The sequence below is a fragment of the Pelodiscus sinensis genome, chromosome 1, assembly GCF_049634645.1.
Source record: "Pelodiscus sinensis isolate JC-2024 chromosome 1, ASM4963464v1, whole genome shotgun sequence".
Lineage (NCBI taxonomy): Eukaryota > Metazoa > Chordata > Testudines > Trionychidae > Pelodiscus > Pelodiscus sinensis.
The window spans coordinates 1,955,919-1,979,187 of NC_134711.1; the positions used below are offsets into that span (position 1 = coordinate 1,955,919).

Genomic DNA, 23,269 nt, shown 5'->3' on the forward strand with positions numbered 1-23,269 from the left:
AGGGCGCAGCCTCTCCCCTCGGGCAGGGGCTGAGCTGCTGGCCGGGTGTCACGTTACTGGATTTTAGGGAAGCAGTCAGATTACTGCTGCACCCATGGGGGGGGGGGGTTGCCCCAAAAGTGGTACAAAAGGGCCATGGGAGGTGTCAAACGAAAGCTTGCCTTCTACCGATTCTGTATCTGCTCTTCATACACCTGTATGTCTGTGTGTGGAGTTAGGAATATGTATTCTGTGTTAATACTGGAGGTTTCTCTGTATGGGATTGAGCAGTAGACGAAGAATGCTCAGCCTATGGACATGCTAATGAGCAAGTCTCCATGGACCAACAGCCTTCTATAGGCCAAGGACATACCTCAAGCATGGTGACTGATACCTAGGGGCTACCAGCAGGGAACACAGGGACAGGCCGCTGGCCAGGTGACCTGCTGCAGCCAAGAAGAGGCCAGGAAGGAGGGATAAAGATGCCATGTGGCAGCCTCCATTTTGTCTTCAGAAATTCTCCTGAATCTAGATGCAGCCTCGCAGGGAATCATGAGCCGGGAAGAACTGTGGACCCATCCGGACATAGGATGTGCACCGAGGACTTCTAAGCCAGCAGCTGTAACATCTCTGCTGCAAGCCTGCATTGAGAACTGGGAGATTCGATGCATGTAATGTATGATACCTTAACAACCTTACTCTCAGGCTTTTCTTTCTCTTAGTAATAAACCTTTAGATGTTAGATTCTAAAGGATTGGCTCAGTGGGATTTGTGGGTAAGGTCCAGAGTGTAAATTGACCAGGGATCTGTGGCTGGTTTCTTGGAACCGGACAGAACTTGTTCGGGGTAGGTAGGATTGGGTTCTAAAACTCCTCACCTGTGGGCAGGTCTGGGGCCATTTGGGGCACGGATATTGCTGGGGTGTCAGAGGGGTTTTGCTCGTGAGGCTTCTGGCTGGACGAGCAGGCAGCTGAAGCGCTCTGTGGGACTGGTTTGTGGCCTATTTGGGAAGGTCTCCAGTCTGGGGCTATAGAGAGCCCTGAATTTGAGCAATTAGCCCTGAGCAGACGCCCTCAGCGGTGCCCAGACCTGGTCCGGTCCGTCACACCGGGGTCTGAATCGATGGGTCGGGCGGGGCAGGGTGTCTGGGGACCCAGCTGTGGTGGCTGCTCCCCCACGGTGGCTGCTCCTCCATGAGGAGTAACGGTAGTTGGAACTAGGAAGCCTAGTTCGAACTACCTAGTTCGTGCCACGTGTAGCCACGCGGCACAGGGTTCGAACGAGCAGGGATTTAAAAATGGCGGCGCTCCGCTTATGCAAATGAAGCCCGGGAAATTCAAATCCCGGGCTTCATTTGCAAGTGCGGTATGCCTACATTACCCTCCTAGTTCGAACTAGCGGGGTAGTGTAGACATACCCTTATTCCTCCTGCCATCCCTCTCCAGCCTCTGACAAACAGAGGCCAAGGACACCATTTTATCCCCTGGCTAATAGCCTTTTATGGACCTAACCTCCATGAATTTATCCAGCTTCTCTTTAAACGCTATTATAGTCCTAGCCTTCACAGCCTCCTCTGGCAAGGAGTTCCACAGGTTGACTACACACTGTGTGAAGAAGAACTTTCTTTTCTTAGTTTTAAACCTGCTCCCCATTAATTTCATTTGGTGTCCTCTAGTTCTTCTATTATGGGAACTAATAAATAACTTTTCTTTATCAGCCCTCTCCACACCACTCATGATTTTATAGACCTCTATCATATCCCACCTCAGTCTCCTCTTTTCTAAACTGAAAACTCCCAGGCTACGTCTACACTGGCCCCTTTTCCGGAAGGGGCATGTAAATTTCACGAGTCGTCGTAGGGAAATCCGCGGGGGATTTAAATATCCCCCGCGGCATTTAAATAAAAATGTCCGCCGCTTTTTTCCGGCTTTTAAAAAAGCCGGAAAAGAGCGTCTGGACTGGCCCCGATCCTCCGGAAAAAGTGCCCTTTTCCGGAGGGTCTTATTCCTACTTTGAAGTGGGAATAAGAGCCTCCGGAAAAGGGCGCTTTTTCCGGAGGATCGGGGCCAGTCTAGACGCTCTTTTCCGGCTTTTTTAAAAGCCGGAAAAAAGCGGCGGACATTTTTATTTAAATGCCGCGGGGGATATTTAAATCCCCCGCGGATTTCCCTACAACGACTCATGAAATTTACATGCCCCTTCCGGAAAAGGGGCCAGTGTAGACGTAGCCCCTGTCTTTTTAATCTCTCCTCATATGGCACCCATTCCAAAATCCCTAATAAGTTTTGTTGCTCTTTTCTGAACTTTTTCCAATGACAATTTTTTTTCGAGAGGAGGTGTCCACATCTGTACGCAGTATTCAAGATGTGGGCGTACCATGGAGTTATACAGAGGCAATGAGATATTTTCTGTCTTATTCTGTATCCCTTTTTAAAGAATTCTTAACATTGTGTTTGCTTTTTTGACGGCTGCTGCACACTGAGTGGATGTTTTCAGAGAACGCTCCACAGTGACTCCAAGATCTCTCTCCTGAGCGCTAACAGCTAATATAGAATCCACCATTTAGTATGTACCAGACTATTTGTTGTTTTTTAAGATTATCCTGTGAATCAATGTTTGCAGAGGGAAATGTTTAAGTGAGTCTTTGAAGACAAGAATGTTAATTGTACTCAATGAATGTGAAAGGAGGGACATAATGAGGGGATGGGTCATTGACACAGACTTTCTGGGAACCTGGGCGCAAGCAAACAATACATAAGAACTGCCAGGCTGGGTCAGACCAACAGTCCATCCAGGCCAGTGTCCTGTCTGCCGACAGTGGGCAATAGCAGATGCCCCAGAGGGAGGGAACACAACAGTTAATACTCACGTGATACTTCCCCTGTCACCCAGCTCCAGACACACAGAGGCTAGGGACACCATTCCTATCCATTCAGGCTAATAGCCATTGATGAACCTAAACTTCATGAATCTATCTAGCTCTTTTCTGAATCCTATGATGAAATGCACGGACCAGTCAACCCCCAAACTAACCCACGCTGCGAGCAGTGGAAGAAGTAACAACCCCCCACATATGTCCGGAGATGGGGGAAGGACAGTGTGTGTTTGTGAGAATGCCAGAGACACACCCAGTGTGTGCTAGTGACAGAGATTTGTATTGCCAAGCTCCCTCTACCCCCTTCTTTCTGTGTGGACACAGGGTACAGGAGTGGGGGGTGGAGGGGCACCCTGACATCAGCCCCCCCCTTCTCCTTCCCATACCCTGCACAGCAAGCAGAAGGCTCCCGAGGGGCAGCTCCAAGGCAGAGAGCAGGAGCAACATGACTGTGGCGGGAGGGCAAGTAAAGTGCCAGCACTTGAGAGCTTCCTGGCCAAACCAGTCAAGATCCTCTGTCAGAGACTTCAAGATTGACTGGTAGATCCTGATCGACTGGTTGGTGACCACTGGCCTCGCCTCTGTTTGGCAGAGGCTGGGAATGGGTGACAGGAGAGGGATCTCTTGATGGTTCCCTGTTCTGTTCACTCCCTCTAGGGCACCTGGCCTTGGCCATTGTCAGCAGACAGGACACGGGGCTGGATGGGCCTTTGGCCGCTCTTATATTCTTATGTAAACCACTGAGAATGATCATTGTTACATTCCCCTTACACGGTAGGTGGGCTCCCGAAATCACATCCCTGACCCCGTCTCCTACCCCGTTTGCAAGGCAAAGCCACTGTGTTCGGCGTCTGAAACTGGACTTAGCGAGACAGTTTGCTCCCTTGTTCCTCTGGCACCATCGTGCACCCGCACCTGTTGGCTGTGCGCACGTGCAGGGCTGGGGCCAAAGGGGGCGAAGGCTCCATCGAGGTCTGTGCAGAGACAGAATCGGCCCAGAGCTGGTCCTTTTCTGTAGGCCCATTCCAGAGCAGCATTTGTTGCTGTGGGAACTCCCTCCTCTGCCCTGGGCCTAGGCACTTATCCAGGAGTGCAAGCGGATACGGGACACTTCGCATGAGGGAGCAGGGTTACATAAAAGGCACGGGGCCGATGTTGTCTCTCTAGCTGTTATCACAGTACTATTTACCTACGAGGCAAACAGTGTATTCAAGGGAACCTGTACGTTGACAGAGGGTGTGACCAAGTTGTTTTGTTAGAGGCAATGAAGGAAGCTGTCAAGCAAGTTTAAGGAGAGAAACTTCTGTGGGGCCCGGGTCTCTTCCAGAACTCACGAGGCTGCCACACATGGTGTTTTGCTCCCCATGCAGCTTCGCTTGCTCGTGAACCAAACCCTCTTCCTTTTCTTTTCTCCTCTGATCAGTCCGTACCTCTAGAACCTATGGCAAGGAATCTCGGCCCTTCTGCTCGCTCTAAACTGCTGCTGGCATTGAGCGGGACCATCCCCTCCCATCTCAGGGAAAATGGCCTGCGAGGGGAAGGTGTATTTTGGTGCCCTTTCTTGTAGCAGGATGCAAGAAGATAAGAATGGCCGTACTGGGTCAGACCAAAGGTCCATCTAGGCCAGTAGCCTGTCTGCCGACAGTGGCCAGCACCAGATGGCCCGGAGGGGGTGGACCAAAGACAATGATCAAGCAATTTGTCTCGTGCCATCCATCTCCAGCCTCTGACAAACAAAACAGAAGCTAGGGATACCATTTCTATCCCCTGTTAATAGCCTTCTATGGACCTAACCTCCATGAAATTATCTAGCTTTTCTTTAAACTCTGTTATAGTTCTAGCCTTCACATCCTCCTCTGGCAAGGAGTTCCACAGATTGACTATGCGCTGTGTAAAGAAGAACTTCCTTTTATTAGTTTTAAACCTCCTACCCATTAATTTCATTTGGAATCCTCTAGTTCTTCTATTATGGGAACTAATACATAACTTTATTCACCCTCTCCACACCACTCATGATTTTATAGACCTCTATCATATCCCCCCTCAGTCTCCTCTTTTCTAAACTGAAAAGTCCCAGTCGCTTTAGCCTCTCTTCATAGGGGACCCATTCCAAACCCCTAATCGTTTTAGTTGCCCTTTTCTGAACCCTTTCCAAGGCCAAAATATCTTTTTTGAGGTGAGGAGACCACATCTGTACACAGTATTCCAGATGTGGGCGTACCATCGTTTTATACAGGGGCAGTAAGACATTCTGTGTCTTATTTTCTATCCCTTTCCTAATAATTCCTAGCATCCTATTTGTCTTTTTGACCGCCGCTGCACACTGTGTGGAAGTTTTCAGAGAACTATCTACGATAACTCCAAGATCTCTTTCCTGATTTGTCGTAGCCAAATTAGTCCCCATCATACTGTACGTATAGTTGGGGTTATTTTTTCCAATGTGCATTACTTTACACTTATCCACACTAAATTTCATTTGCTATTTTGTTGCCCAATCACTCAGTTTGGTGAGATCTTTTTGAAGTTCTTCACAGTCTGCTTCTGTTTTGACTATTTTAAACAGCTTAGTATCATTCGCAAACTTTACCACCTCACTGCTTACTCCTTTCTCCAGATCATTTATGAATAAGTTGAAAAGGATTGGTACCAGGACTGATCCTTGGGGGACACCACTTGTTACCACACTCCATTCTGAAAATTTACCATTTATTCCTACCCTTTGTTTCCTGTCTTTTAACCAGTTCTCAATCCATGAAAGGACCTTTCTTCTTATCCCATGATAATGTAATTTATACAAGAGCCTTTGGTGAGGGACCTTGTCAAAGGCTTTCTGAAAATCTAAGTATACTATATCTACTGGCTCCCCCTTGTCCGCATGTTTGTTAACCCCTTCAAAGAACTCTAATAGATTAGTAAGACATGATTTCCATTTACAGAAACCATGTTGACTTTTGTCCAACAAATTATGTTCTTCTATGTGCCTAACAATTTTATTCTTTACTATTGTTTCGACTAATTTGCCCAGTACTGAAGTTAGACTTATCGGTCTGTAATTATCAGGAACACCTCTAGATCCCTTTTTAAATATTGGTGTCACGTTAGCTATCTTCCAGTCATTAGGTACAGAAGCCAATTTAAAGGATAGGTTAAATAACCACAGATAATAGTTCTGCAATTTCTCATTTGAGTTCTTTTAGAACCCTTGGATGAATGACATCTGGTGCAGGTGATTTGTTACTCCTGCATTTTTCTATTTGTTCAAAACCTCCTCTAATGACACCTCAATCCAGGACAGTTCCTCAGATTCATCATCCACAAAGGACGGTGCAGATTTGGGAATCTCCCTAACATCCTCAGCCGTGAAGACAGAAGCAAAGAAATCATTTAGTTTCTCCGCAATGGCTTTATTGTCCTTGATTGCTCCTTTTTGTATCTCGATCGTCTAGGGGACCCACTGTTTTTTTAGCAGGCTTCCTGCTTCTAAGGTACTTAAAAAACATTTTGCTATTGCTTTTTGAGTTTTTGGCTAGCTGTTCCTCAAAATATTTTTTTGCTTTTCTTATTACATGTTTACACTTGATTTGACAGTGTTTATGTTCCTTTCTATTTATCTCACTAGGATTGGACTTCCACTTCTTGAAAGATGCATTTTTTGTCCCTCACTGCTTCTTTTACATGATGGTTAAGCCACAATGACTCTTTTTTAGGTCTCTTGCTATGTTTTTTAATTTGGGGTATACATTTAAGTTGGGCCTTTATTATGGTGTCTTTAAAAAGTTTCCATGCAGCTTTCAGGGATTTGGCTCTAGTCACTGTGCCTTTTAATTTCTGTTTAACTAACCTCCTCATTTTTGTGTAATTCCCCTTTTTGAAATTAAATGCCAGGGTGCTGGACTGCTGAGGTGTTCTTCCCACCACAGGAATGTTAAATGTTATTATATTATGGTCATTATTCCCAAGCGGTCCTGTAACAGTTATCTCCTGGACCTGATCCTGCACTCCACTCAGGACTAAATCGAGAATTGCCTCTCCCCTTGTGGGTTCCAGAACCAGCTGCTCCAAGAAGCAATCATTTAAGCCATTGAGAAATTTTATCTCTGCTTCTCTTCCTTAGGTGGCATGTACCCAGTCAATATGGGGATAATTAAAATCCCCCATTATTATAGAGTTCTTTATTTTGGTAGCCTCTCTAATCTCCCTCGGCATTTCAATGTCAGTATCGCTGTCCTGGTCAGGTGGTCGGTAATATATCCCTACTGCTAATTTCTTATTATTGGAGCATGGAATTACTATCCATAGCGATTCTATTGAACATGTTGATTCATTTAATATTTTGATTCTACATTATCTTTCCCATACAGTGCCACTTCGCCACCCACACGGCCTGCTCTATCCTTCCTATATACTCTATATCCCGGTATGATTGTGTCCCACAGATTTTCCTCATTCCACCAGCTTTCAGTTATGCCTATTAGGTCAATCTCCTCCTTTAATACGTGGTACTCTAGTTCACCCATCTTATTAGTCAGACTCCTAGCATTAGTGTAGAAGCACTTTAAAAAATTGCCACCGTATATTTGTCTGCCCTTCCCTGATGCATTGGATTCCTTTATATTCGGTTGTTTGTCTGCTCTGGCCCATGGTTTGTCCTCTCCCCTCCTCTCTTTCTGATTACAGCCTCCTAGAGAATCTCTATCAATGGATTCTCCTCTAAGAGAAGCCTCCATCTGATTTACGTGCTTCTCCGCACCAATCGGCTTTCTCCCATCTCTTAGTTTAAAAACTGCTCTACGGACTTTTTAATGTTTAGTGCCAGCAGTCTGGTTCCATCTTGGTTTAGGTGGAGCCCATCCTTCCTGTATAGGCTCCCCCTCTCCCCAAAGTGTCCTCAGTTCCTAATAAATCTAAACCCCTCCTCCCTACACCATCGTCTCATCCACGTATTGAGACTCTGAAGCTCTGCCTGCCTACCTGGCCCTGCGCGTGGAACTGGAAGCATTTCCGAGAATGCCACCATAGAGGTCCTGGGTTTCAGTCTTTCTTAGCAACTTAAATTTGGCCTCCAGGACATCTCTCCTACCCTTCTTTACGTCATTGGCACCTACATGTGCCACGACCACTGACTCCTCCCCAGCACTACACAAGGGGCGATTGCCAGCTGGGCAGGCAGGCTCTGGGGTGAGGGTGACAGGATCAATCACAGAGATCCCCTTATGTCCGTCATGCAGTGTGCCGATCATTCCATTGAGCTTGCCTACCTGCACCACTCTGTCCGGCTGGCCAGAAACTCTGGTCGCCTCCTGCCAAAGCACAGAGTTGTGGTAACAGCCTCCCTTGCAAAGTTACACACATGCTGAGAACAGCTCGGCTCAGCTACAAGGCCAGCACCCAGAGCACAGCCCTCAAATGGGACCAACCCCCAGATGAATCCGCCCGACTCCGTGTAACAGTTTTACACAGAGAAAGCTCGTAAGTTCATTCTCTTCCTGAATGAGAGACAGAGATGCACAGCTGTGGTCTCCCCGCCCCCGCCCCCAGGTAACAGTTATTTACAGTGGGCTTGATAATAAAGAAAAGTGTTTTATAAAGTATAAAAATAGGATTTCAGTGATTGCAAGTGAAAACAGATAGATCAAAATAAGTTTCTAGGGTAAAATAAGCAAACTACGCCAGCTAAGCCTGATGGCACATCTACAGTGCACCGTTATTTCGGGGTACTGTCGGTATCCCAAAATAGCTAGCCCGCATCTACACAAGCTGCCCATTATTTCTAAATATTTTTCAAAATAACGGGCGCACAATTTCACAACCCTGGTAAATCTCGTTGCACGAGGGATAAAGGATGGCTCGAAATTGCACGTTATTTTGAAGTTTGGCATTGTGTAGATGCACCAAATTTCAAAATAAGCTATTTGCGGATCTCATTTTGAGGTTAGGGAGCTGTGTAGATGCACTATTATACACTAAGAAACTTGCTCTATGTCAGTTTGAGTGTAACCACCACTGGGCAGATCTGAACCTGGGACCTCTGGAACTTAGTACAGAATCATAGAAGTTGCTCTAGCTTGAGCTATGAAGCCAGCTGGTGCTTGTCTCAGGGCAGGGGTCTCCAAGCTTTTTAAGCAGGCGATCACCTTTTGAATTTAGGTGCAATCCAGGATCTACCTCAAACCCAAACAACCTTGCCCCGCCTCCTTCGCGCCCCTTCTCTGAGGCCCCGCCCCTGCTCATTCCATCCTCCCTCCCTCCCCCACCCTCATTCACTGTTATCGGGCTGGGGGCAGAGGGTTGGGGTGCAAGGGAGGGGGTGCGCACTGTGCTCTCAGGCTGAAGGATTTGGAGCGTGGGAGGGGTTCTGAGCTGAGCCTGGGGCAGGACGGGGTTCAGGCTGCAGGCTCTCGGAGGGAGTTTGGGTACAGGGGGACTCAGGGCTAGGGCAGAGGTTTGGGGTGCAGGAGGGATTCAGGACTGGGACCGGGGTTCGTAATGCAGGCTCCAGCTGGGCATCACTTACCACAGGTGGCTTCTAGGGGGTGGTACAGGGCACTAAGGCAGGCTCACCCCTAATCTGCACCACTCCCAAAAGCAGCCAGCAAACTGCCTCCATCCCTGCACCCCTCTGCTCTGTGGAGATGGGGTACAGGGTGGGGGAGGGGCACCCTGACATTAGCACCTCCTCCTCTTCTTCCCCTGCCTGGCACAGCAAGCAGGAGGCTCTGGGGGGAGAGGGGAAACCTCCAAGGAAGAGGGCAGGAGCAGCACGGCCGTGCTGAGAGGGGCAGATGAGGGGCCGTCACTGGACAGCCTCCCGGCCAAACCAGTCAGGGTCACCTGTCAGAGGCTCCAGGATCGACCAGCAGAGCCCCATCGACTGTCTGGTGACCACTGGCTTAGGCTGAAGAGCTCCCTCGTTCTTCTCTCTCGCTGTAAGTAGCCCCAGTGCCACGCCATGGGACAGGGACCCGCACTAGGTGTGTGTTACACTAGCACGTCTCCTCATCGTGTTTCTCCCAAGCGAGGCAGGCTCCTTGGGTGGTCAGAGGGTCTCCTGGCATCCGACCACGGCCCTGTTGTTTGGTTCCCACCTCGACATCCCTTTGGCCCCTGGCGGGACGTGTTTGAGCTCAGTGTCAAAGTCCCCCCCATCTCCCCCGTGAGTGGAAAAGTACCAGATCCAAAATGCCTTCCAGCTTCAGGTGACCTGGCCCCGTGTCCTGGCCCACTCCAGACAGTGCCCCGGTCGTTGGTCGGAGCACCCACCCGCCTGCAGGAAGGCGCCTCTCGCCCACACCAGAGCAGAGCCGTTTTCCTGCAGCCACCGGTGACGTAGTGGGGCATGTTGTCTGCTCTATAACCTGGTATGGTATGGGGGTGCCTGGCTGGTTGCTGGGCTTGGGCAGTGGGTGACCTCCACTGGTGCTATTTGTAGCACGGCCGAACAGGACAGCGGATGAGTCACTAGGCCAGTGTCTCCCAACCTGTCCGACAGGTCGCCTCCCAGGGAGAGAGACAAAGCGAGGAAGGCGGAGACCAACCGCTGTGTGGGGGGCAAGGCTGGAAGAGAGGCAGTTTCTGTCTGGGAAGCAGGGGAAAAGGGGCTAGGGAGGGGGGCTGGGACTGTAGGGCCTAACCACCCCACATCTCAAGGCGGGGCCTGAGGCCCCCTGGCCCCAGTTCCTGTAACCAGATTGCATCTGAGCTGTGCTGTATCTTGTTTCGGTAGCCGTGTTTGGTTCTTTAAAGGATTTGAAACCACAGACAGAGGAATACTTCTTTTTAGGGTCAAACAAAGATTATTTATTTATTTTTCTATTTACTTTATAATTAATTTTCCATTTAAATCAATTCACTATTTTTGATTCTTTTAAGACAATATAATCTACAAAGAAAAAGTAGAAAAACAGTACAGTAAAAAAACAAGAAATAACACCTTCTCCTACAGATATACCCTCCTGATTTACCTTTAAACAATTTATGGAGTTAACAATTATATAATACTCACGTTAAGAAAGATAGAAGCATTGCTTAGATTCAGGAGATATTCTTTTCTTTGGCTATGTCTAGACTGCAGGCTTCTTTCGAAAGAGCCTCTTTCGAAAGATCGCGTCTAGACTGCAGGCGGATCTTTCAAAAGAGCAATCCGCTTTTTCGAAAGAGAGCACCCAGCGAGTCTGGATGCTCTCTTTCGAGGAAGCCCTATTTACATTGAAGAACGCCTTCTTTCGAAAGAGGAACTTTCGAAAGAAGGCGTTCTTCCTTGTGAAATGAGGTTTACCGCCATCGAAAGAAAAGCCGAGTTCTTTCGAAATTATTTCGAAAGAACGCGGCTTGAGTCTGGACGCAGGGGAAGTTTTTTCGGGAAAAGGCTACTTTTCCCGAAAAAACCCCTGAGTCTGGACACAGCCTTTATGTTTTTCCTTTCTTTGGATTTTTCATTGCAACTTACGACCGGTGTTCGTTCCCCTTTCGAAGCTTATGTGCGGCAGCGAGATTCAGCGCCGGGGAGGGAGCCCTGGTTGATCAGACCTGGCTTTTTGGATTCGCAACCCGTTCCCTCTTGGTCTGTTTCAGCCAACCTCATATACCCTGTTTCGGTATTTTGGTATCCTCCACTCGCCTGACAATTCCTGACGTTAGATTTTTGTTGTCTCGTTCTGCCCTTACAAAAAACGTTCGTCTGCTCCATTTGGGGTAATCAGCACTTTGTTGCATACTGCTGTCTGAGTTACTTACTTCCCTGAAAGCGGGGTTATTGTTGGTCAACCAATCAAATTTTGTTTTTATTTTTATCTCCTGTATCTGACAATGCTGCCTTTCCTTTCCACGTACAATTAAACTGGTGCTCAACTCATCCCTTTCACATCTTGGAGAAGCAATACACTCCCTCTATACTACTGGCTGGAGGAGTCTGCTCGTGCCACTACGGGGGTGCAGGAGTTGGGGGAGCCCTGACGCGCCGTCACCCACCCCCCCATGGCCATGATCTTCCAGTGCTTCGGGCGGACCACGGCTGTCCTCGGCTCCCCTGCCCCTCTCATGGGGAGGGACCCATTCGCTTCGTCCACGTGCAGGGGGCCCCTGGGGCCCCGAGGGCTGGGGCTCAGCCAGGCCCAGGGACTTGTGGAGACAGGTTGTCAGGCAATACCTCTGTCAGGGCAGCTCCCCCGTGGCTCCCTCTGCGCTCTGTGAGCTCCGGGCTGAACCGGACGGGGAAGGTGCCGAGCTGGCACCACCCCGGGCTCACCAGGGCTCGGCTGAAGTGCATGTGCAGCCACCCAGCGCCCTCCCTGCAGGGGCCCTGCGCACGGGAGACCGGCCCTGCCCCGAGGTGCCTCCATTGCCCATAGACCTGCCCCTCTCCCCCCGCGTCACCCCCACACACTGACTTCACTGGGGAGCTTTCAGGAGACACTGAGACTCGCTAGGAGTCCTCGCCCCACCAGGACGGTGCATTTCCCAGCAACACACGGTGCGGGGGGGGGCGACGAGCCAGGCACAGGCCGTGGGAGGGGCCGAGGGTCATTCTGCACTGGAGGGCTGGGAATTGGAAACGTGGCCTTTTACCCTGCCCTGGCGGGGCCAGATCTCAGCTGCTGGACCTCATGGAGCCCATTGGAGCTACAGCCGGTTCTCACCCGCGGGGGTTCTAACCCCGGTGAGACCAATGGAGCGCTGCCCAGTGCACCCCTGCCACCGCAATAGCGCTCCCCGACTGTCCCCACTGGGGTCTGACCCCAATAGCCCTGCCCAGACTGTCCCCACTGGGGTCTGACCCCAATAGCGCTCCCCGACTGTCCCCACTGGGGTCTGACCCCAATAGCCCTGCCCAGACTGTCCCCACTGGGGTCTGACCCCAATAGCCCTGCCCGGACTGTCCCCACTGGGGTCTGACCCCAATAGCCCTGCCCAGACTGTCCCCACTGGGGTCTGACCCCAATAGCCCTGCCCGGACTGCCCCACTGGGGTCTGACCCCAATAGCCCTGCCCGGACTGTCCCCACTGGGGTCTGACCCCAATAGCCCTGCCCAGACTGTCCCCACTGTGGTCTGACCCCAATTACCCCAATAGTGCTGCCCCCACTGTCCCCACTGGGGTCTGACCCCAATAGCTCTGCCCAGACTGTCCCCAGTGGGATGAGACCCCGATAGCACTGAGAGGGCTCCCTACAGCCCCATGGATCTCAGCACTGCCAGGGGGAGACAGGAGGACAAGCTTTTACCGTGTCTCTTAGCTGAACCCTGAGAAACACGTGCGCCTGGCCACAGCCCAGCTGGCAGGTGGATCGTGGTTCCCTTTATTTCTGCTTCCCTGCACACGAAATAACTTTATCTCCAATCTCCACAGATTTGCATGTTCACTATTGATACCTGATCCCCTCTCAGCCCCTCCCCCACTGGTCTATAAATGCCCAGGCAGGGCCAGTGCCCCGTCAGGCTGCACTTGGACCGACCCGGCACCAGAGCAGCTCCCCAACGACAATCAGGTGAGTCCCCGGCTCCCTCCCGCATCTCCCCCCTGCGCTGGTGGCTGGTGGCAGCGGGGCCATTGCTGGGCTGGGGGCCAGGCTTGGCCTGTGTGTGTCCCCCGGCCCTGCCCATCTCCACCTCACCCAGCACAGCGCTGCCCACGGCCCCTCACGCCCTGCGGAGCCGAGACGAGCTCTGCCCCTCCCCAGCCAGGACAGCCCCCGGCCCCGTGCCCGGTCCCTGCTGGACCAGCTCTGTGCAGGGCGGCTCTCCCATTGGGCCCTTCTCCCTGTCACGGTGCCAGGGGGATCCAGCCCCTCCCCGGGGTGCAGCAACAATCCCCCCTCCCCTCTTCCCCCCCCCCCACACACACACATGGTGTCGGCTTCCCAGCCACTCAGGGTCCATGGGGGGAAATGAGTGTGGTTCACACACCTGTGAGGGGGAAAAGGCCCCGGGGGGGGGGGGGGGTCAGTGGGTTTTGGTGCCCCAGGCGCTGGGTGGAGACAAGAGGCTCTGTGCTCCCAGCACTCACCCCGCTCTCTGGCCAGAGGACTGTGGCCGAGGGGCTGCCCCTGCTGCTGCCATTCCAGCCACGTGCACACAGACCGGCCCCCCGCCTGGCCCTGGGGCCCTTCCAAACTCCTCCCTCCCGCCGCCTGCTCCCCCCTCCCGGTCCCATGGGGGGGGCTGCGTGGGGCCCTGCCAGCCCAGCACTGGGGGAGGGGCAGCGGGGGATGGCAAATGCCCCTTCTGAGAATCACTGTGCTGAGGATCCGGTTCCTGGGGCCCCTGAGTGATCCCGGCCTCCCTGCTGCCCTCTGGGGTCCCCCCCTGCAGCCCTGGTGTGGGGGTCCCTGGCCGTGCGGCTTGCAGAGCCCAGGCCCTGCGGAGCTGGGACCCGGCTCCCTGCTGGGTGTCCGGTTCTGTCCCTGGGGCGCGGCTCAGCGAGGGGGAGAACCAAAGGGCCCTTTGGAGCCAGGGAGACGGGCTCTGAGCAGGGACCCCGAGGCTGGGGGCTGGGATCCCCTGGGGCCCTTCAGCCTGGCCAGGCTCCTTAGCGCACAGCCCCCCCCCCAGAACCCCTCCCGGGAAATGCCCCATGGGGGGGGGTGGAGTTTTTCCAGGGGGGTGTCAGGCTCCCCCGCCCATCCCCCTTGTGTGTTTTCTCCCCAGGGAAGCGAGACGATGGGCCCAGTCGCCTTCTTCAGCCTCTGCCTCCTCGGCTGCCTGATCTTTAACCCCTCGCTGGAAGGTGAGTCCCTGCCCGGCCCCTCGGCCTGGACACCCCAGGCTCTGTTTGCCCCGATGGGACGTGAAGTCATTTCACCCAGGGGGCCAGCCGCACCGTGGGGGAGCAGCCACCACAGCTGGGTCCCCAAAGCCCCTGCCCCACCCGACCCATCGATCCAGACCCCGGCCAGCAGCTCAGCCCCTGCGTGGGGAGAATGCGCCGTTGCACCTTTAATATCGTCTCTTGGAGACACGGCCAGCTCTGCGGAACTCCCTTTTCTCCTCGACTTTCCTCCCATGAGCCCTCACCGGCCAGTTCTGAGCTTATTAACATAATCGTCGTTAAATTCCATCGATATTTCTGCCCAGGGCCGTCCTTAGTATTTACGGTGCCCTAGGAGGGATTATTAAACCGATGCCCTTATGCCTGACTTGCTCTTCCACCCTTACCCCCACCCCTTTCCAGAGACCCCAGCAGCCAATCCCGTCCCTCAGACTGTGCTGCAGGCGGCGCATTCGACTCTGTCTAGGGCCCAGCCCTGCTGTTCCGTGCACCACGGCTTCCCGGCATAGGTGTGCGCAGCACATTTCATTAGGGTGTGCACCAAAGAATTTTTTAAAAATTTACTCTTTGACCCCCAGTAGCCACGCCCCTGACCCCTGTGAACCACGCCCCTGGCCCCCATTGGCCACGCCTCTGGAGGCAACGCTCTCGGGGCAAGATGGACACATGACCAACAGTAAAAGGTGTCATGTGATCCCCCTCTAAGGACTCTTCCCACCATATTCCTGCCAACAGGGATTAGTTTGGCCCCCACCAAACCCCCCCATGCAACTATCCTGCAATTGCATTAACCCCAATGTGTGGGACATTAACTCGGGGGCGGGGCGGCTGGGGGCAGTGTGCCCTCTAAGAGTTTCCTCCCATGGGCAGAATGAATTTTGTGTTGTGCACCAGCACTGAGTTCATGGGGCTTGTTTGGATGTGCCACCGTGGCACCCAAGGGTACGAATAAACTACCTGGCTCCGTCGGTGGGGCCATGTCGATTAGTTTACTCTAAAAAGGGAAATGAAGCGGCGATTTAAATAATTGCCGCTTCATTTAAATCAAAATGGCCGCCACGCTGTACCGATCAGCTGTTTGTCGGCACAGCGCGGCAGTCTAGACGGGGATCAGCCAACCACAGATCCCTTCGTCGGCAGATCCTGTAAGCGTCGTTTCACATGAAGGATCTGCTGGCGAAGGGATCTGGGGTCGGCTGATCCCCGTCTAGACTGCTGCGCTGTGCCGACAAACAGCTGGTCGGCACAGCACGGCAGCCATTTTGATTTAAATGAAGCAGCTATTATTGAAATCGCCACTTCATGTTCCTTTGTTGCCCTGCCTCATCTACTTGGCTCTGTTGACGGAGCCATGTAATCTAGACACACCCCAAGTTATTAAGAAATATCTTATAAACCTCTGCCTCTTCCCTCTGCTGCCACGTCTCCTCCCCTTGCTCCATCAGCTCCCCTGGGGCCTGCTGCCCCCCAACCCCTCACCCTCCTCTGCTGTTCTGACTCAGACTCCTGCCCTCCTCACTGCCCTCAGCCCTCCTGAGACCTGCCCCCCTCCACCAGCCCTTCTCTCCCCCCTGTGCCCACTTCTCCAGTAGCCCCACTCTGATCATGCAAGCTACCCGTCCTCATCCCTTCTCATAACACCTCCCTCTACACACCTGCCCTGCCTCTCTCCTCTGGTGCTGGTCCCTCCCTGCAGGTCTCTGCCCTTCTGCTTCACCCCCAGAATCTCCTGGCACCTGCACGTTCCCTTAGCCCTGCACCCTCCTGGTGTCTCCCCCTTCCCTTACTGCCCCTGTGCCCTTTGCCCTCTTTTTCCCTGATGCCCACCCCCTCACCACCCTCTGCCCCTGTTCCTCTCATGCCCCTGTACCCTCACACATGCCTTGCTCCATCCCCGCCTTCCTCATGCCCATCCCTTCTTTCAAGCCTTCTCCCAGCACCTCCCCCTCCAGCCTGCAATGCCCTTACCCTCTCCTCTCCCAGCATCACCCTGTCCCCCTCCCACTGACACCTCCGACCTGCCCTTTTCCTCATTGTCTGCACTTGCCCCCGTCCTGGCATTTGTCTCTCCTGCACCCTGCCCCTTGGTGCCTTCCCCTTTCTTCTCCTGACCGGCTCCCCCTCCCAACAGCAAAAGCACCTTCCTCTGCCACCCCTTCCCCCTATTTTTCCCTCACTCTTCCCCTCCCCTCACCTCCCTTTTGCCTTCCAGATTGCAGGGGTGGAGTCTGCTGCGATAGGGCCCAGAAGTCCCCGCAGCCCGGGCCCCAGACCACGTGCTGGACCTGGAGTTGGGCCACTCGGCATTCGCAGCCCCACACCCCGCTTGGCGCGACTCCTTCCGCCTTATTCCGGGATCCGTGGCTGGCCGTTTTAAAAAACGGCGCCGCAAATCACGCCGACGTGGTACCACCTCCTCTGGTGCGCCACGCGTGACTCTGCCCCTGGCGAAGCCCTGGCTCTGCCCATCCGCTGCTGCCCGGGTTGATGGCACATTCTCGCGCCTCTCGCAGCCATGCCTGCTTTTCCTTCCTCCGGCCCGGTACCTTTCCCAGCTGGGGTCAGCTTGCCGGCCTCCTCGCCTATGCTTCCCGTCCATCCCGGCAGAGCAGTACCCCAGAAAGACTGGTGCCCCAGGCAATTGCCTATTCTGCCTACGCCTAAGGACGGCCCCTTTCTGCCGATGCTCATTCTTTTGGGAGAGGACAATGTTTTACAGCGTTTTCGGAAGTCTGGGGAAGCTACATGGGCAGCTACTGACAGCTCTGCTCCCTCTCTCACCTCCACAACAGCCTCTCCCCGAGGTGAGCGCTCTCTCTGGACTGGATCGGGGATAAAGGCCACAGCCTGTCGCAATGGCTGGTTCCGCTACAGAAACCACTGCTACAGGTTCTTCTCTGAGAAGTTGACCTGGTCAGCGGCTGAGGTAGGAGGCTCTTCTCCAGGATCCAGGGGGTGGGGCAGGTTAGTGGGTTTGGTGACTGCCCCGGGGGCGGGGGTTGAAGAGGTGGGCGGGGGGCGGGTGAACTGAATCGTCTGGAATGGGGCTCAGGAACAAGGTCCGAGAGGGGACTCTCTCTCCTCTCAGTTGCCGCTGCAGCTGGTTGGGTCGGGACCCCACACGGGGGCAATGAGCATCCTCCCGCAGGGTGACAGGCCTGGCCCATGTCCCTGCTGCAGGTGAAGTGTCAGAATCACCATCCCGGGGCCCATCTGGCCTCCATCCTCAGTGACGCAGAAAGGGACGTAGTGGATCAATACCTCAGCGAATCGACGTCCACGGAGCTCGTCTGGATCGGACTCCATGACCCCAACAAGGTGAGTGCCCGGCCCAGCTTCACCTCTGGCAGCTGCCCCGCCCCACGGCTCTGGCTCCCAGGGGCTGGGCACATCCCAAACCCCACGACCCCTTCATGTGGCTACCAGGATCTCCCTCCCCGACTCCTACGCCCTTCCCCCCCTCACGGGCACCAGTGTCTCCCCTCTGCACTGCCCCATCTCCCCGGCCCCCACCCCCTTTCCATCCCCATCCTACTGGGTCTCTTCTGCCCGGCCCCCCCTCCCCTCTGGCTTCTCCCCACAGACAGAGCCCAGACTTGGTCCCCTGATCCTCAGGCTGACCTTTGACCTGCACCTGCCTCCCCAACTACTGCCCCCTCCCTTCCCCCTCCCAGACCCTGCCAAGCCCTCCCCCCCATCCCCAATATCCCCCTCCCTTCCTCCTCCTGGCTAACGCTCTATGCCGAGCCCTCTCCCTGTCTCCCATCCACCACCCCATGTTTTCCAGCTGCTTTTCCCTGCCCAAGAGTTGAGTCTCTGAACACTCCCTCAGCCTGGCAAGAACCTCGGGAGAGGGTGGGGTAGTTCGGGGGGAGGGGGGCAGGAGGGGCCCATCACAGCTCCCTTGTGTAAACACATCGATCTCCATCCAAGCTCTGCTCCATCCATTTCCTGCCCCTGTTCAGGGTAGTGTTGGGCCGGGGATGGAGATGCGGAGAAAGGCTCCTGGGCAGCTCCTGCAGACTCGTGCCTTGGCTCTCTGCCCCAGAGCAGAGGCTGGGCCAGGCCCCATGTAGGAGGGGGGAGGCGCTGTGAACCCCATCTCCTGGCACTGGATGGAGCAAGTTCTGTGCCCCCCAAAGCCAGCCAGTCCCCCCAAGAGCTGAGGCCAGGCCAGAGCCAGACCCTTACAGTGACCGGCCCCTTGTGCCCTGCTCTGAGTGTCCGGAGCTACCGGTCCTGCTGCTTTGGGGCCAGGCTGGCGCTGAGCCCTCGAGAGGGAAACGGCCCCGAGTCCCCTCCCCCGACCCCCCAGCGTCTCCATCACAGACACATGTCGATTTTGCTCACACCGGCTGAGACCAGCACAGGAAGCCCCCTGCCCTCTCGCCGGCCCTGGCCGCTGGAGACTAGCCCCCATCCCCGAGTGACTGCAGCTTGGTGCGGGGATTTGGTCCGTCGGCAAAGGGCTTGGGAGGCAGAAGGGAAAGTTGAGGGGCTGAGCGTTACTGTGACGTCCGTGTCTCTGGGCTGCCCCTTCCCCCGCTCTCGCCCCGGCCTGAGCAGGGCCCTGCTGTATGCGGGTTTGGTGTGTCTATGGTGCCGCATCACCAGGGTCTCTTCTGCCCGGTCCCCCCACAACCTTTCTCCCCTGGGTCTGCAGGACAGAACCTGGGTGTGGACAGATGGCTCCGTCTATCGCTACAGTGCTTGGAACATCGGCGAACCAAACAACGCCAAAGGCAAGGAGTACTGTGTCGAGCTGCTGGTCACCACCGGTAAGGCAGAGGCTCAAACACACCTGCACCCAGAAAGGAGCCCCGCCAGGATCCTGTGCACACCACACAGCCCGCTTAGGGCCTTGCCTCCTGTCCCATCTCCCTGCCTCTCCCCCGGCTCCCCCAGCTGATCTCTGAGACAGAGGAAATGTCTTTTTCCATGGTAGCATCTCTAAGGTCCAAGTACCCACATCCAACTAGTCTTCCCTCTAATTCACCGTCCATGTGCCTCCCAGCCCTGGCCGGTCCTACTTGTCACTGGCCAACTGCTCCCACACGCCCGGACAAGTTCACTCCCAGCCGTTTGGCCTGGGATTGTTTAACCCCTTTCTGGCCACGGCTCACACGTCCGGGAGAGGGGCTGTTCTAATCCCATCACTTCACACCAACACGTGCCACACGGCTGCCAAACACAGAAAACCTCCTTCTGGGCGGCATGAACCGGAGTGTTGGGAGCCAGACCCGAGAAGCGATTCTTCTGCTCTGCTCTGCCCCACTTTGTCCTCAGCTGGAATAGTGTGTCCAGTTCTGGCACCACATTGCAGGGAAAATATGGACAAACTGGAGAAGGCCCAGAGCAATGAAACTGATGAACCTTCTCGAACACATGAGCTGGGAGGGAAGGTTGACAAAATGGGGTTTGTTCCTTGTGGAGAGGAGAAGACGGAGAGGGGGCAGGAGAGCAGCTTCCAAATACCTAAAGGGGGTTGCAAGGAGCAGGGAGGAAACTTGTCCCCAGTAACCTCTGGTGGCAGGACAAGAAGCAAAGGGTTTGAATTGCAGCAAGAGACGCTCGGGCTGGACAATAAGAAAAACTTTGTCAGAGGCTGGGAGTGGGTGACACAGCCGCGGGGTCTGCACGATGCCATCGGGGGAGGGGGCACTGCCAGGGCAGGCACCACCCACTTGCCCTTCCCTCACCCCAGTGATTTCTGTCTTGCCTTCTAGGTTATAAGAACTGGAACGATGATCCATGTGAAATGAAAATCCCCTACCTTTGCAAGTACAGACTCCCAGCGGGGAGCTCAGCACCTGAGGTGTAAAGAACCGGGCCCCTGGGGCACAATCAGGCAATATCCCAGACTTTCAGCTTCTTTGCTGCATCTGGGGCCAGTCCTGCCCTGCCCTGAAAGACCAGCTCTCAGGTACCCAACTGTAAACTGCCTCCCCCCAGTGTCTCTGTGCTAGTTACACCCCTGCCCTCTCCCTCTCTCCCCCTCCATGACTGCAGCCGCTACAGCAATAAACTCTCCAGAGCATGCAGGTCTGTGTGTGTCGCCTCTGTCCCATGCCTGGCCCCGCATAGATGGGTCCATCCAGCCCCCTCTGGTTCTGAGGAGGCCAGACCTCACTGGATAGGAGGGAGGGGACCCCCAAGGGAGGCAGGTTGGATCTGGCATTTGGGCTGAGGGGCAGGACTTGGTCTCCACCCAGAGCACTAATGGAGTCATCATATGGCCCTGGGCTCAGAGTAGATGCATGCCAGACTCTGAAAACCACGCCTGCTGGATCCCTCGTCCCCCTTTACCATTGCTCTGTGAGATCCCTCCAGTAGCCGGGTTGGAAGTTATGTCCCAGGCCACACGGGTCTGCACAGTTCACCCTTTAAGCTGAATTACAAGTGGAGGAATTGAGCGGATTTGTGGGAAGGAGTCTGGGGGCCACAGTCAGTCACTGGTGGGAAAAGTCCCTAAAAAAGTCACTTGAGTAAAAGTACTGCTGCTTTGAAACATGTAACTCAGTAACAGTCAAAGTACCCTCCTGGAAAACTACTTGAGTAAAAGTACAAAAGTATCACATCTCAATTGTACTCACATATCCAGAAGTAAAATAGCCGTCTCATGGAAAGCTATGGGTAACCAACTGCGGTATTGGAGGGCAACTTTATTTTTCACACATATTCACACACACATATATACATATTCATACACACACACACACACACACATTGTAGGCATAAAGGTGCAGGCACTCTAGGCTCAAAGTTGTTGACAAAAAAAATGCAGTCACGGCCCCTTTAAGAGCTGTTTGTCCCAGCTTCCGTCAGGAGCCAAGCCATTCCAGGAAACAGGTGCTGGTACGTGTCAGTCGATGGTCAGGGCAGTGCATGCGTGTGTGTTACACCTGAGTCTTCAACTGCTGAGACACAAATCTCCGTCACAGTGGGCAGTCTAGGTGAGACTGACGGGCGCCCCGAGGAGTTTAACGTCCGTGTCTTTACCGCTAGGATCTGGATCCCTTCGCGGCGGGCAGCCAACAGGCCGACAGACGCCCCAGAGTTTACAGGGAGAGCCTATTACAGCTCAGATTTTGACTGCTAGGATACACAATCCCTTTGCAGCGGGCAGCCTGGGGAGGCTAAGAGATGCCCCAACGGATCTGTCCCCTGGAAGCAACATGATCCAATGCTCAAGCTCTCCCTATATCTGTTCCTTATGCCCGGCTGGAGGTCTTTTTAAAATTGTGCTTGGTTCTGTTACAGCAACTGAAGGAGTCAGGTCACAGCTTAAACAGTTATTTTATTGTTACAGGGTAAACTTAGCTGTTAAATGCTATTGGTGTGTTACAGATAACACAGCCACTACAAAGGACAGAAATTACACTAATAAGTCACTTACAGGTACCAGGAAACCCTTTTGGTTCTCTGAGCTCTTATTAAATGCATGCAAAACAGACACCTAGCAGGTATATTCTCACCCCTGCGTTCCAGACTTGGCGTGGCAAGTGTCTTTTTCTCTCAATCCCTCGGGAAGAAGTAGGGCGAGGTTGGGTGTCCCACAGACCTTGGGAGTCAATCAATACCTGCCAGCAGGTGTAGATGATTGGAGCTCAAATGGGGTGGGCTACTAAACCCTCTTTATACCCCTTGGGTCACGTAGGCTTCTTCCTGGTCTCAAGTGGCCAATTAGGAAAAATGGCTTTGAACACCAAGTTTCCCAGGAAGGGTGCAAAGCATAATTCACACCTGGGAAAATGCAGACAATGGGCACCTCTGGTATGTGATGGGCGAAGATTCCTCTCCTGGGACAGTGCGGGCATGTCAATTACTGATACTAGCCATCAGGGCAGTGGGAAATCCCGGGTCGTCAGCTAGCCCATTTACTGTCCGGTTTCTGTTTATGGTAGAGTCAGGGACAGGCAGCACACCTGTGTTCCCAGGGCATCAAAGGCTGACTGCCTTTCTCTTGCTCTCTGGGGGAGGGGGACAAGATGGGGTTCATGTCTGGCTACAGATGTCTCAATTGGGGGCCACATCAGTGAGGGTTGGGGGTTTTGGGAGGATTTTTTTTTTGCTGATTGTTCCCTGGGTCAATGGCCCTCAACCCATAACAGGTTCCCCATCCCTGCCATAAAAGAAGAAAACATTGAAACCTTTTGCACTGGACATAAAGAGCAAAAATGAAATTTGATAAACTAACATGAGAGTTAACATGCATAATCTGTTTAATCATTTAAATTAAACCGTTCTCCCCAGCTGCAGCACCAGCAAAATGTCTCGGGTGTCTTTATGTAATTAACGGTGAGTTTCCATTAGCAACCAGTAGTCTGCGGAAATGTTTGCATTGACCCAGGTGGTCCACGGGGTGCATGGTGGAGAGAGCTACTCCCCAGGAGAGCGGCATGGCCCAGGGCAGGAGGGTTAAATCTTGGCACGCCACTTCGGAAAGGTTGCCAACCCGTGATCTAGGTGATCCTTGGTCCTGCCATGAGGGCATTGGACAGGACTGGAGGATCTCTCAAGTTCCCTTCCAGTCCTAGTATTCTATAATTCTATGATTCCTTCTGACAGCCAGTAGGTGGCGCTGCACCCCCACATGCCCATGGTCCATCTCGGGCTGCGAGGGCCCCAGGTGGATCAGAGCTGGAGCAGCTC

The 23,269-nt window shown here is 53.7% G+C and overlaps 1 protein-coding gene across 1 annotated transcript; it reads left to right on the forward strand.

Moving 5' to 3' along the window:
• The first annotated feature begins 14,508 nt into the window (after nucleotides 1–14,508).
• On the forward strand, nucleotides 14,509–20,438 carry LOC142827864 (C-type lectin-like). The gene is made up of 5 exons (XM_075924041.1): nucleotides 14,509–14,575; nucleotides 17,410–17,543; nucleotides 17,798–17,935; nucleotides 19,281–19,395; nucleotides 20,344–20,438. Exons 1-5 carry the CDS (start codon nucleotides 14,509–14,511, stop codon nucleotides 20,436–20,438), a joined length of 549 nt encoding a protein of 182 aa, XP_075780156.1.
• The last annotated feature ends 2,831 nt before the right edge of the window (nucleotides 20,439–23,269 follow it).

What these genes read in the sequence shown, in the direction of transcription:
- LOC142827864 (XM_075924041.1), top strand. Translation starts at nt 14,509, where the DNA reads ATGGGCCCAGTCGCCTTCTTCAGCCTCTGCCTCCTCGGCTGCCTGATC. An exon ending in TGACCTGGTCAGCGGCTGAG is followed by an intron (nt 17,544 to 17,797) that starts GTAGGAGGCTCT and finishes TCCCTGCTGCAG; the next exon opens with GTGAAGTGTCAGAATCACCA. An exon ending in CGAGCTGCTGGTCACCACCG is followed by an intron (nt 19,396 to 20,343) that starts GTAAGGCAGAGG and finishes CTTGCCTTCTAG; the next exon opens with GTTATAAGAACTGGAACGAT.